The following is a 13,234-nucleotide window of genomic DNA, read 5'->3' as shown; positions in this document are numbered from 1 at the left end:
GGGTTAAGCATATTAGGCTTTCCAGATATTTCAACAGATTCCGTTGCCTTGGAAAAGAAAGTGAAGAGTACGGAGAGCACTGACTTACAGATAATCACAAAAGTTAATTCTTAGGTGATTTTAGAATTTACTTGGGCACTTGCTTTTCTTCCTACATTTTCCCACGGGGTGACGAATCTGCGTCAGAGGGTCTAAAGCCATGCTTGACATCACTGCCCCCACGTGTTCTCCGCTATCTAGCGGCGCGGCGCTCTCTCGGTACTGACCCTCGGAGCTCGGACTCTACCTGCACTGCAGCCCTTCATCCCGGTACCAGTGTCAGATGCGAGATCCCGTGGCTAAGTATAGTCCCTTTCCTCTGCTCTCATAATCCGGGATTCGCGGGCAATTGGGTGGCAGCCTTCATTCGGGAAAGGTAGCAGGCAGGTACTCTGGAGGAGCCGCCGCGTGCACGCGGGTCGTGGGGCTGCGCAACCGGCAGCACGGCGCAGCGGGAGGCCAGACGTGTCCCGGAGGCCTTGTCATCCAGTGAATAGGAACCCTAGGCCCCGAGACACCGCCCACCCCGGGCTGGAGAGCTCGGGGGCTCGCTTTGGGACTACAAGGTAGCCAGCCATTCGGTGACCTTGAACTGTCAGACAAGAGCCCCTGTACTAAAATCTTGACTTCCTCGGCTCTTCCCCTGTCTAGAGTACAAGGGCTCGCACCCTTCCTGGGTCTCATATTGGAGAACGCACTGCTTAGAGCTTTGCTACGCCTTCCTAGGGGCTTTTAAAATGGATTTTAAAATAAAAAAGTAAAATAGATCAAGCAAAGTAAAACAACGTAAGATATAAACCTACGTAACAAATTTTATCTCTTATATTTCAGCTATTTATGTTCCTACTAGCCTAGGGCAAAAAAAGCACCTTATAAAGCCTCACCTTTGGACAGCCTGTTACTTTGTTGTTGTTAGTTTTAGGATTAGTTTGGGGATTAATCATTTTGATATCTGTTACATTATTTTCTCTTTTGATCCTCAGATTTATCTGTTGGTTCACAATTTGTTGTTGTGTAAATGTATTAAAAGACCGAATGACAGTGTTGGAGCTTCAAGAGGCCTTAGGGATATTAACTTCTGTAATTTCTATATAAAACTTTAGATATGAAAAAAAATGACCTTTCCCCTCTAATTTCAAAACGCTGAGCAACTGCAACGGCCATCAGCTAATGACCTGAGTAAATAATGTGTAATCGAATGTCAGACCTCGAGGAGTCTGGTTCTCATCTTCCTTGAGGCTAGACTTTGAATCAGGGAAACAATAGGAATCCATTTTCAAGTGCTTTTAGCTCTGATTAACACTGAGTTAATTAAGAGTTGCCTGTTAACGAGGGGTGTAGTGGCAAACTTTAATCCCAACACTCAGAGACAGAGGCCTATCTACAAAGAGTTCCAAGACAGCCAGGGCTACACAGAGAAACCCTGTGTCAAAAAAATCAAAACAAAACTACAACAACAAAAACCTTGTCTGTTAATCCCACAACCTAACTAAACCTGCAAAGTAATCTAAAAGGTCAAGTGAAAGGTAATAAAGTAATAAAAGATCTATTGCATTTGAACTCTCAAAATAGACACTGACTTACAGCCTTTGGGCAAAAAACAATCTAGGGGATTATTCTTTTTGTTAACATTTTTTTTTAAACATTTATTTATTTATTATGTATACATCATACAGCTTTCTGCCTGCATGTATGCCTGCAGGCCAGAAGAGGGCACCAGACCTGATTACAGATGGTTGTGAGCCACCATGTGGTTGCTGGGAATTGAACTCAGGACCTCTGGAAGAGCAGTCAGTGCTCTTAACCTCTGAGCCATCTCTCCAGCCCCTTGTTAACATTTTTTAACTATGTTTCTCCCCCCTCCTCACTCTCCCTTTGCCTTCCCCACCTCACCCTTCTCTGAATACATCTATAGATACACTTTGTTTCACTGAAGCATTTGCAAATAAGCTTCAGGCATCATGAATTTGAGCCCTAATTGTTGCAGCCTGTGCCTCCTGAAGGACATTACAGTCTGGAAAGAGTATCACACTTAAGATGACAGTTAGATTTTCCTAATTATCTAAAAGTTGCCTTTATTACAATAGATGCCTGCTGCCTTATGTTATTAAAAGACTGGGTCCCACAGTTAGAAGTGATCTGTCTGTCTCTTTCTCCTTCCCTCCCCTCCTCCTCTGCTGAGAACCTGGAACTCAGAGATCTGAATGCCTCTCCCAGGTGCTGGGATTAAAGGTATGAGCCACCACACTTGGCAGGGCCCATTTTCTTAACAAATCTTATTCCAAAGGGAAGTGTGCATTGGCTTTCTTTACGGAGAATGACTGCTTCCCAAAAAGAACATCTTTGCTGATGGAGGATGCAGTTTAGGGTGACACATTACACTTAGTTACAGTGATGGACATCTCAATCTGCATCAGCTACCCACTCTGTATAGCATTTTTAATGTTGTAAAGACGTATGAGTGCTTGTGTGCTTGTGTGTATATGTATCACATGATTGCTGGTGTTTGATGAGGCCAGAGAAGAGAGTCCCTTGGAACTGCTACAGCCAGATGAGCTCTGTGGGTACTGGAAAGTGAACTTGTTGCAAGAGCAACAAGTACTCTTTTGTTGTTTTGTTTGTTTGAAGGGTGATTTGTTTTTTGAGGCAGGGTTTCTCTATGCAGCTCTGCCATCTGTACAGTTCTGCCTGTCTTGGAACTATCCGTAGATCAAACTGGCCTCAAATTCAGAGATTCTGCCTGCCTCTGCCTCCGAGTGCTGGGATTAAAGGTGTGTGCCACCACTGCCTGGCTATAAGTACTCTTACCACTGAGCATCTCTCTAGCTCCCCAGTATTTTTGAAGACTAGTCTAATTGTCTAAAGTTATTCTGCACTATGCATTTTCCTAATTCCTTCATGACTAGAAAAAGAGAGACTATTTTTAGACCAGAATGCCACTAAAGTAATGGTGCTCTAGCATGGCAGCAGGGAATTGTGCCTAGGGGTAGGTAGCAGCTCCTTTATGTGATGCTAGATCGAACCATTTGATTATGGTGGTAACTGTCTTGTCCTACCAATGAGAAGGGACAAGATTCTTCATTAATAACCTGTAGAGGTGCTTAAAGACAAGTGAGCATTTCTTGTTTCTTAGCATATCCCTGACTTTTATCCATTCTAGGGCTTTGACGGAACCCCAAGGTTGTGAATCACATTACCAGTTATGCAAGGGCTAGGAACAGTTATAGTAGTTAAGAATGTTAGAAGATCACTTAGTTAGTATAAATTAAAGTCTTACTAAAATTTACTTTCAGAGTTGAAACAAATGGACTATTATTAATAGAGAAATAGATGTTAGTCCTCTCCCTACCACACTCTTATTCATTACTTTTCTTTTTGTTGTTTGTTTTCTTTTTCTGTGTAGCCCTAGCTGTCCTGGTACTCGATCAGTAGACCAGTCTGGCCTCAAACTGAGAGATCCAAGTGCCTTTGCCTCCAGAGTACTTTAGTCCTGAGGACTCAAGGAGTGCACCACCATGCCTGGCTTGTTAATTACTTTTCAATATTAAATTTCTGGAAATTATGATATGAAACAGACTTCAGGGTGCTTGGTCACTCTCTTGATCTTCTTCAAAAAGTGGATTTCCTTTCTCAGAAGGGAATTTGTTAGTGGGGGATTCGTGATTGTTTGTGTAGCTTTCTTCTTACCCAGCTAGCTCCCAAATAATTGAGACAGGAGGATTATATTTAACAAACTTTAAGGGCACAACAACTGAGGAGTGTTACTCTATTTTAATCCTCTAAGCCAATCTAGCTACCTCCAGTTAGAGCCCCTGTGATGCTTGCATTTTAGTACTGATCTGGCTCTCTGGGCAGCAGGTGTTTTTCTCATGGTGTCTCCTGGACTCACCCCTTGGCAAATCCGCCTTTTTCTCTCTCTCTTTCCCTCCCTGTCTGGTTGGGAGGAAGTCCAGCCTTATTCTCTTCCGCCGATCAGTCATTTACCGATCAACTTCTGTATTGACCAGACAGGGAATCATTAGGGAGCAATGTTTTACAACCAGGTAGAGGACAGAATGTATCTCTGATTTAAGTCAGATTTATCTAGACTACAGGATACAGGTACTGATACACAGTCAGCATTTGAATAATAAAGGATAACCCTTTCACTGTACAATAACATGCCTACAAAATTAATTTAGGAAGAAGCAAGGTGCATTAGAGAAGAAATTACAAGCAGGCCATGGAGGGCCATACCTGTGCTCTCAGCACTAGGGAATATCCCAAGTTCCAGTCCAGCCTGGGCTACATAGAAAATTCTAGGACACATGAGACCTCGTGTCTCAAAACATACAACACAGTTTACAGACATTCCTAATAAATGTGAGGATACAGTAAAAAGAATCAAAAGAGTTTATGACACTTCTGTATATTTGGAGAATGTTGTTATATAAGTAATTGAAATAATAGCTTATTGGTCACATCTTGCAGGTGTTAAAATGTAATGGGGAAAATCCTGGATTTTAAAGGCTGTATGCCTCCAATAGTCCTGAGTTCTAGTTAATCTGAAAATGACCTCATGTAAATTTAATGTTTGATCTGTTCATCTTTCTTAAAGTTATCAGAAGAATCACAAAAAAACTTTTAAGGTATAGCATGACATTGTTTCTTTTAAAAAATATGCTAATGAACTACAAACTCGACTATAAACTAATTTCCCTTAAAAAGGCAAAGGGACCGCAGGTGTAACTTGATGGAGCGTTTGTCTCACATGCTCAGTGCTCTGATTTGACTCCTACTACACAAGGGAAAGCCTGGTTTAGCCTGTCATTCAGTTTGGGGTGATAAGAATGAAGAGCCTTTAAAACGAGTTAGCTGCAGGGTGTGTGGTGTGCACCTCTGGTCCTGGCATTCACATACTTGCAGGAGAACCCCTACCCAGCTGTCCCCCTACCTGCATGTGTCCTAAGGTAAATGAAGGCATACCAGAATATCTCTTAAAGCCGTGTAGTAGCTAAGCAGGTAAAGGTGCTTGCTACACTAGGAAGTCTTCGGCAAGCAGATCTCAAGAGTACAGGGTCAGCCTGGTCTACATAAAGAGACTGTTAAAAAAAACAGAACGAAACAAAACAAATTATTAGCTAAAAGAAATTAGGTTTCATTAGAAAGAAGGGCCTTCAGCAGTCATATTATAATGCATTCAATTTTCAGGTAAGAAATCCAATCTCACTGAGGACAAGCAGAAGGCCGGGCGCTTGCTTTTCCAGAGCAGAAAGGAAACTGATGCATCAGAAAAGGTTTGCAAATAAAGTCTTCCTTAACTCCCTGTTCTATAGTCATTCTCAGTCCTAAGAGAAAGCTGCCCATTCTTTCAGAGGGATAATCAGAAAGTGACCCTGTTTTAATATTTGCCTTTTCCATAATGAGCCATTTGATGTGATCTCTGGAAAAGAGGATCAAATAAAAGAATAGCCTGGGCTGGAGAGATGGCTCAGTGGTTAAGAGTACTTGCTGCTCTTCCAAAGGCCTGACGTTCAGTTCTAGTACCCATGTCAGGCAACTCACAGGAGCCTGTAACTGCAGTTCCTGGAGAGTCTCGAACCCTCTTCCAGCCTCTGTAGGTACTTACACCCAGACACGCACAGAAAGGAGATTGTTAAAGGGTATTAAGAGACCCTCTAGGGTATTAGGAGAACATACCTCTAACCCTGTCACTTAGGAAGTATGGGTAGGAGGATCAGGAGTTCCAAGTCATCCTTGGCTAAAAAGACAGGTTGGAGGCCAGCCTGGGCTGTGTGAGACTGATTGTCACCAGTGGTAGATAGAGGTGAGGGTGTGAGAAAATCGGAACATCCTAGTGTGTCAGTCCCTGACACAGAACATGTATTTCCTGTATCTTGCCATGCAACCTCTGAAAAAAGTCAAGAATTTCAACCTAAAGAAACACAAAGTTAGATGTAGGGAAAAGAACCAGATTTTGGCATTATCATACAAGTTTCTAAGGACCTCTAGGCAAGGAAATGAGATATGTCATTTTCAGTGTGAACTGAACTCTGTGCAGTGGTATTTCTAATCTTAGACCTTTTCAGGATGTTTTTCTTTTTGTGACTTTAAAAAAGATGTATATATGTATGTTTGCCACGTGTATGCAACTGCCCTTGCAGCCAGAAGAGGGTCTCAGACCCTTGGGAGCTGTAGTCACGTGCTCTCGAGCTGGCTGGCAGCATGGGTGGTTGCTGGGAACTAATTGTCTGGAAGAGCAGCAAGTGCCCTTACCTTGTGAGCATTTCTCCAGCCTCTTAAACCAGAGATTATTCCTAGACTACAGGATACAGGTACTGATACGTAGTCGAGGCGATACATTCTACCTCAGAGGGCTCTCATGTTGCTCCTCTACTCCCTTACAGCACCTATACATGTCCTGTATTCATGTAATTCTGTCGTTCCCAGAATATTTCAGCCAGGGATGTTGGTGCACACCTTTCATTCCAGAAGGCAGAAGTAGGAGGAGCTCTGTGAGTGTGGGGACAGCCTGCTCTAATAGTGAGTTCCAGTACAGTCAGCACTACATAGGGAGGCCCTGTCTCCAAAAAAGAAAGACAGCAGTGTTTCATGAATAGAGTCTTACAGCATGTGATTTTTTAGGATTTATTTTTCCACTCTATTTTATTGATTACCAGCTATTTGAAAGTTATTTCAATCAAGTAAATTGATTCCTCCCAGTTTAGTCTTCATTCAGCTACTTTAGTCCTTTTGATTAGCATCATCTTACCGATACTAGAAACCTTGCTGAGACTGTAGTAAGGCTTGGATTAAGTGTGTCTATCGGTTTGGAGAAAATTGACATTCTTACTCTATTCAGCCTTTTCAATCTGTGAACAATACCTCTCCTTTTTCTGATAGTTCCTCTTTTTATTAAATGTTTTGCTTTCATATATCTTGATGATTCCCCCTCGCCCAGCTACTCCCAGATCCTCCTCACCTCCTTGCCTATCCAACTTTGTTTTCTCCTTTTCAAAAAATGAGAAACCCCCACAAAAACAGAAATCAAAATAAGTAGGCAAAAGATGAATAAAACCAAAAATGCTAAAGCCAAGCAAAATGAAACAAAAAGTCCATAGAAATGCATTGAGTTCATATTTTTGTTGGCCAACTATTGCCTCTCATTTTTGGGGAGCAGGAGGGCTGATTTTTTTTTTTTTTTTAAATAGTTTTCAAGGTGTGTTATGCTGACTTTCAAGGTGTTTGGGTGGGCTGACTTTTAACTCTCTCTAGACGGGAGTTGCAGTGATTAGTATTACGTTTAACTGCTGCGTAGGTGTCCACTGCCAGGAAACAGAAGTGCGGCTTGGTGTTTGTATGCCAGCTAAGCCTTGCTGGACTCCGTTAGTTCTGAGAGCTCTTTGTGGATTGGTTGGGGTTTCTGTGTCATCTCAGATGGGGATAGGTCTGTGCTCTCCCTTCCGGTCTGTGTGTAGTATTTCCCTTCTTGCTCCATTGCACTTAGCAGTATTCTCCTTGTGCCTCCTAGCAGACATCTCTCTTTGTCTACCGTCTTTTTGAAGCCCACCCAGGCTGGCCTTGAACTTACCATGCACCCTAAATTGGTCCTCCTACCTCCACCTCTTCCTCCCTAATACTGGGGTTACTCTCAACACACTCAGCTACTTGCTTACAGTCTAACTAGCAGGTATTGTCTTCAGTTGAATTTTATGAAAAAGTTTTTAGCATAATCCCTAGCACTCAGGAAACCAAGGCAGGATGAACATGAGTTTGAGTTAAGTGCATATTACACAGCAAGCCCTTATGTCTCAAGGGAAAACAAAAAGTGATACCTTTTGGGTAAGTGGGGGGTAATAATTTATCTTAATGTGGATTTTATTCAGTTTATGTTGTTCAAGGTTCATTCACCTGCTTGAACTTGCAGGTTTATGTTAGAGGCCAAATTAGGAGACCTGCTTATCCTTGTGTATCTCCGTGGCTGACCTGGGCTAACATGCCTCATTACCACTCCCTATGTGGCCTCTCCTAGTACCACAGGAGGCCTGCTTATCTTGGGGAGAAGGACAGTAAAGCAGGCCTTCTTTGATGATACCCCAGAGGAGAAGAAGGCAGATAGATACCTTGGCACTGCCCTTGGGATAGCAGCTAGTCTTGTAAGGTTTCCACTGACATAGCAGAAGGTCTTGCTCCAACCTGGTGGAGATAAAATCCCATGCTGTCGCTCTCTTGACCCCACTCTGGTCCAGGTGTCAGAACAGCTCACTGCAGCGTCTAGCAAACACCTAATGATGCTGTTTTCTAGTTCAGCAGCTCACATAAGAAACATTCCGGCCTTTTGCTGATCCTCTGTTGGTGTTTTGTTAGACTAGACTTTCAGGGATTCTTGTTAATGGTCCCATTTAGATGTTGCCAACATTTTCAGTTTTAAGTCTATAAGGCAAAACAGAAAACACCCAAAATTCTGTCCCTGTGTTTATTAGATTCCAAGGCCCTGAGCCAGTCTCCTGCTTTCTCAATACCTCTGTTTTCTTATTTCCTTCATATGTGAGGTCCAGCTTTCTATGTGTATAGAAAGCGGGTAGAGAAAAGGTGTGTCTGCACCATCTCACTAACAAACGTTACGTGATATTTGTACAGACTGTTTCTTGGATTGGTCACTGGCACTTTATAACCCCCATAAAATTGCCATACTGTCTTACCTGGCACACATTAAAAGAATAATTTATATCCTGTTACTATTAAGGCATTCTGTGAAATAAACATAATTACATTTTTTATTATCATTACTTCAGAGAAAACTGGGCTGTAGCGTGTAGAATGAGACTAGAATAGATAGCAAGTGCTTTTCTTGTATAAGACTTCAAAAACGTCACTAGTCACCAGCATCTTAGGGAGGAAAGAAAGGAGCGAACAGTCAGTGAGTGTGTGCATGTGTGGTCCATTCATGGTTCTGAGTGGAGATAAGATGGACGCTGCAGTGAGCTGTTTGACACCTGGACCAGAGTGGGTCAAGAGGATGACAGCATGGGATTTTATCTCTACCAGGCAGGAGCAAGTTTATCGTGTATTATATGATTTAATCAAAATAAAAATCCTGGGGCTGAGAGGTGGTTGGTGGTTAAGAGCACCTGCTGCTTAACCTCTTGCAGAGGATCCAGGTTCAAGTCCCAGCAAATTCACAACTGTCCGTGACTGTCCTATTGAGTCACATACATAACTCAGGGCTAGAGAGTACCACCTGCTCTTCCAGAGAACCTGTGGGCATGCATAAACATGGTACACAGACATACATTCAGGCAAACTCATAAAAATAAATTAAATTTCAAAGAATACATAACTCCTGAAATTTTGAAAACTCTGAATATCTTTCATGAGCCAGTGTTGATTTAATCATAAATAGGATTTGTTAAAAGTAAATGGTGTTTGTCAACAATTACTATGTAAAACCGTTGTTTTACTTAGATTAGTGACACAAATTAGAGTTAAATTGACAGCTATTAGGACAGTTATGAAAATTTAGGAAGAGTTTAAGAATTTTCTTGGTTTCCCTTAAATCCCTACTATGAAGGGGGCTTTTCTCAGTAAAGGACTGTAGGACACTGTCTTAGTATTATAGATTTGATTAAGACAAAGCCTATGAGTCCTACAGCTAGCATTAGAAAATAAATTATTGTCAACTGAGTGGTGGTGGCATGGGCCTTTAATCTCAGCACTCATGAGGCAGAGGCAGGCAGATCTCTGTGAGTTTGAGACCAGGTTATTTTCAGATCAAGTTCCAGGACAGCTAGGGCTACACAGAGAAACCCTGTCTCAATAAGAAAAAGGAAAGAATTGTTGTCATTAAAATCTGTGAGATTATATATGGGGATGGCTTATAAATATGTGTATAAGCTGACTATTTTTTTAACTTTGAAATAAGGTGACTAATAAACATACTGAAAGAATATGGCTGCACAGATACCAGAATCTGACCAGATAAAACAGGTAAGATACTCAAGGTAATTAAGGGAATAGGCTCTTAGCCAGGTATGGTGTCACACACCCTTAATCCCAGCACTCAGAAGGCAGAGGCCAGCCAATCTCTATGAGTTCAAGGCTAGCCTGGTCTACATAGTTCCAGGACAGCCAGGGCTATGTGGATATATTGTTTCAAAGGGCAGTAGGGGTGGGTTAGAAAAACATTGCCTGGTAACTGCAGCTGTGTCTGTGATCCCATAGTTTAAATGTTTATAATTTCGTTTCCTAGTGAGTAACACCTGCATGGAGTGCATGCATGTAACCCCAGCGTTTAGAAAGCCCATGTAGAAAGATTGGATTAGCCTGAACTACATGGTTTAACTACTATGAGTTAAATATTTACTCAACGTAAAAGTGTAGTATTTATGCCCCAAAACCATATTTAAGAACATTAAAAAAGTGTATGTTTATTTTGCTTTAGAGGCCAAATCTTGACATGTTGCTCAGGTGGGTTTCTAAACTTGTAGACTCCTGTGACCCTGCACTTCAGCCTCTTTTTTTTTTTCCCCCGGCGCTGGGGATCGAACCCAGGACCTTGCACTTCCTAGGCAAGCGCTCTACCACTGAGCCAAATCCCCAACCCCTGCACTTCAGCCTCTTAAGTAGCCAGGACATCAGACATCACTCCACTGTGTGGTGGACAGCAGTTAAAAGTACAACTAGGAAGGAAGACCATGTGTGTACACTAAAGCTCCTTAAGTCAGCAAAAAATTCCCATGGGGGAGGGGAAGAGGGTGTGACAGCGTAGCATGTCTAAGTATCAGTGAGTTTTAAAGCGTCGTGGCTGTGCAGCCCAGGTGTTAAAGCGCTTCTCATTTATAGTTTAAGGAGTTCCTGGGAACCTACAATAAACTTACAGAAACCTGCTTTTTGGACTGTGTTAAAGACTTCACAACAAGAGAGGTGAAACCTGAAGAGGTATGAAAAGTGTTACTCATTTAAAAAAAAAAAAACATTTGCCATAATTCACAGAGTAAACCACCTAAGCATGTCATTGTTCTTTCTGACTGGGCTGCCATGGAAATGCAGTTGCTTAGAGGAACTAAAGCAGTTGGGGACCCCAGGTCGATGGTGCCAAGTTGAATTTAACAGTTGCCTTGCGTCAAGGCAGGCCGTTTTACAGACCGAGTATGCAGCAGCTGAGTTAGGCTCCAGAGCACGTGTTTTTTTGTTTGTTTGTTTTGTTTTTTCGGCCTTTCAAGACAGGGTTCCTTCTCCGTGTAGACCAGACTGGCCTCCAATTTGGACATCTGCCTGCCTCCGCCTCGCCACTGCCGGGATCAAGGTGTGTGCTACCACCTGGCAACACAGGAGATGTTCTTTATCTGCCTTGTCAAGGTGTGATGAAGGAAGCCTGACAGCGCTCCTGCCTGGCCCTGAGCGGTTAGATTGGCATTAGAACTATCTGAGAATGTGGTGCCCGTGATGCTCAGTGGAGACCCCGGGCTGATCAGCACCCCGACCTCCACTGTCCATATAAAGGTGTTTATGTATCTTCCAACAGAGAAGTCAGAAAGCGTTCATGCCCAGATGTAATTTGTCAGGTAATTTAACATACAAGGTTTAGGAACTAGATGCCAAGGATGACATCCGTTTTGTAAAGGAGCATGCTGTGGCACCTGCAATTTCATACTTAGGCCTTGATCATGCAGTACTCTTTTTAAAAACTATACTTTATATTTATCTATACAATTTACATACTAAATAGCACTAAAGTGGAGTGCTTTGATGTAATTTTAAGTGAGAAAAGTAAGATTATAAAACTCCCCATAACAAAAAATTTTAGTCCCTTTTTCAGATGGGACAGATCTACTCAGTAAGCAGTCTTGTGCGTTCCCGAAGCACAGGTGGCAGATGGGATTAGAAAGCAAATCCCACCTTCAGCCCCTGCCTCAGGATAACACATCCCAGAAAATAGACATTCTGACAAGTTAGAACTGGAAGAAAATAGCTTTATTATCTGTCATGACTGAGAAGTATCTTTTTACCCACAATCCGTCCTTCTTTATCACCTGTAGTTACCTTCTCTCAGTCTCCTTTGTGAATCTTTGGACTTTACACACATTTATGCCCATTAACAGATACACAGGTATACATTATAGGATCTACATGTGAGGGAGAATCTGGAAGGTTCTTTCTGAGCTTGGGTCACCTTAGTTGATATTAAGGGTTGAAGGTGGGGGAGGTTCAGCATTTGGGAGGCTACGGCAGAAGATTTTAAAATTCCAGACCAGTCTTGGCTGAATAATAAGACCTTGCTCAAGAGCAAAAAATAAATTAATATCTTCAGTGAAAATATCCAGAAGCAAGTTTCTCATAAAAAAAGGAACAAACCTTCTACTGGGTATGTGTTTGATTATCAGTCTAAATAAGGAGATAGGATTGTGGGCTTTGAGGTTAGAGAAAATTCCAGATCTAGTCTGTCATGAAGGCAGAGCAGAACACACTATTGTTCCTGGTGCCGCAGACCTGTAGGGACTTCATAAACCTTCATCTCATCAGTGGGTAAAGCATAAACAGTGTAAAGCTGTAACATCGTAAGCCAAGGACAGTACTCAGTTTTGTAGATCTACCCATGGTTCCCCGTGGTGACTTCTTCAGAATACAAAAATGTTTATTTTTGTGTTGCCTCTTGGATCTTCCCCTTGTATTTCTAGGTTACCTGTTCAGAACATTGCTTACAGAAATATTTAAAAATGACACAGAGAATATCCATGAGATTTCAGGAATATCACATTCAGCAGAATGAAGCCCTGGCAGCCAAAGCAGGCCTCTTAGGCCAACCACGGTAGAGAGGCCGGAGGCACGGACTTGCACTGAGAGATTGCCAGCAGCTGTCACAGTCAGAACAAGGATTTGTCTGGTGGAGAATCCCCTGACACAGCAGGCACCGTGGTACATCATCTGTCATGACTACCTGGCCAACGGAAACCACGGGAGAAAAATCACTGTTCACCAGAAAGAGTCAAAACAGAAGGCCTTTCTGTGCAGTAGAAATGGTAAGATGCAGTGTTGTTGAGGCCTTAAGATTCGTCTGCGTGGTCACCATGATTGCAAAAATAAACCACTGTTCTTTTCTTTGTGACTGTTAATTTTAAAAGCAAAATATGTGTCCAATCATGTATGAGATAGAAAAAATTTATTACTAAAAGTAAAATAAGTGAAAATATCATTGAGCAGTTGTTTTTACTGGACA

At 42.1% G+C, this 13,234-nt stretch overlaps 1 protein-coding gene across 3 annotated transcripts; it reads left to right on the top strand.

Moving 5' to 3' along the window:
* The first annotated feature begins 209 nt into the window (after positions 1-209).
* Timm9 (translocase of inner mitochondrial membrane 9) lies at positions 210-13,210 on the top strand. 3 transcript variants are annotated; one of them, XM_032907903.1, is made up of 6 exons: positions 210-342; positions 2,257-2,271; positions 5,230-5,315; positions 9,941-10,005; positions 10,861-10,956; positions 12,696-13,210. In XM_032907903.1, exons 4-6 carry the CDS (start codon positions 9,967-9,969, stop codon positions 12,828-12,830), a joined length of 270 nt encoding a protein of 89 aa, XP_032763794.1. In that variant the 5' UTR covers positions 210-342; positions 2,257-2,271; positions 5,230-5,315; positions 9,941-9,966; the 3' UTR covers positions 12,831-13,210. The 3 variants fall into 3 exon arrangements, with proteins under 3 accessions (XP_032763794.1, XP_032763793.1, XP_032763795.1); XM_032907902.1 differs by lacking the exon at positions 2,257-2,271; XM_032907904.1 differs by lacking the exons at positions 2,257-2,271; positions 5,230-5,315.
* Positions 13,211-13,234: the final 24 nt, after the last annotated feature.

Source organism: Rattus rattus, chromosome 7 (assembly GCF_011064425.1).
Source record: "Rattus rattus isolate New Zealand chromosome 7, Rrattus_CSIRO_v1, whole genome shotgun sequence".
In the NCBI taxonomy this organism is placed as follows: Eukaryota; Metazoa; Chordata; class Mammalia; order Rodentia; family Muridae; genus Rattus; species Rattus rattus.
The sequence above is the reverse complement of the archived record's forward strand: the minus strand, read 5'-3'. Positions and strand labels throughout refer to the sequence as shown.

What these genes read in the sequence shown, in the direction of transcription:
- Timm9 (XM_032907904.1), top strand. Translation starts at nt 9,967, where the DNA reads ATGGCTGCACAGATACCAGAATCTGACCAGATAAAACAG. An exon ending in AATCTGACCAGATAAAACAG is followed by an intron (nt 10,006 to 10,860) that starts GTAAGATACTCA and finishes TCTCATTTATAG; the next exon opens with TTTAAGGAGTTCCTGGGAAC. An exon ending in GAGAGGTGAAACCTGAAGAG is followed by an intron (nt 10,957 to 12,695) that starts GTATGAAAAGTG and finishes TTGTATTTCTAG; the next exon opens with GTTACCTGTTCAGAACATTG.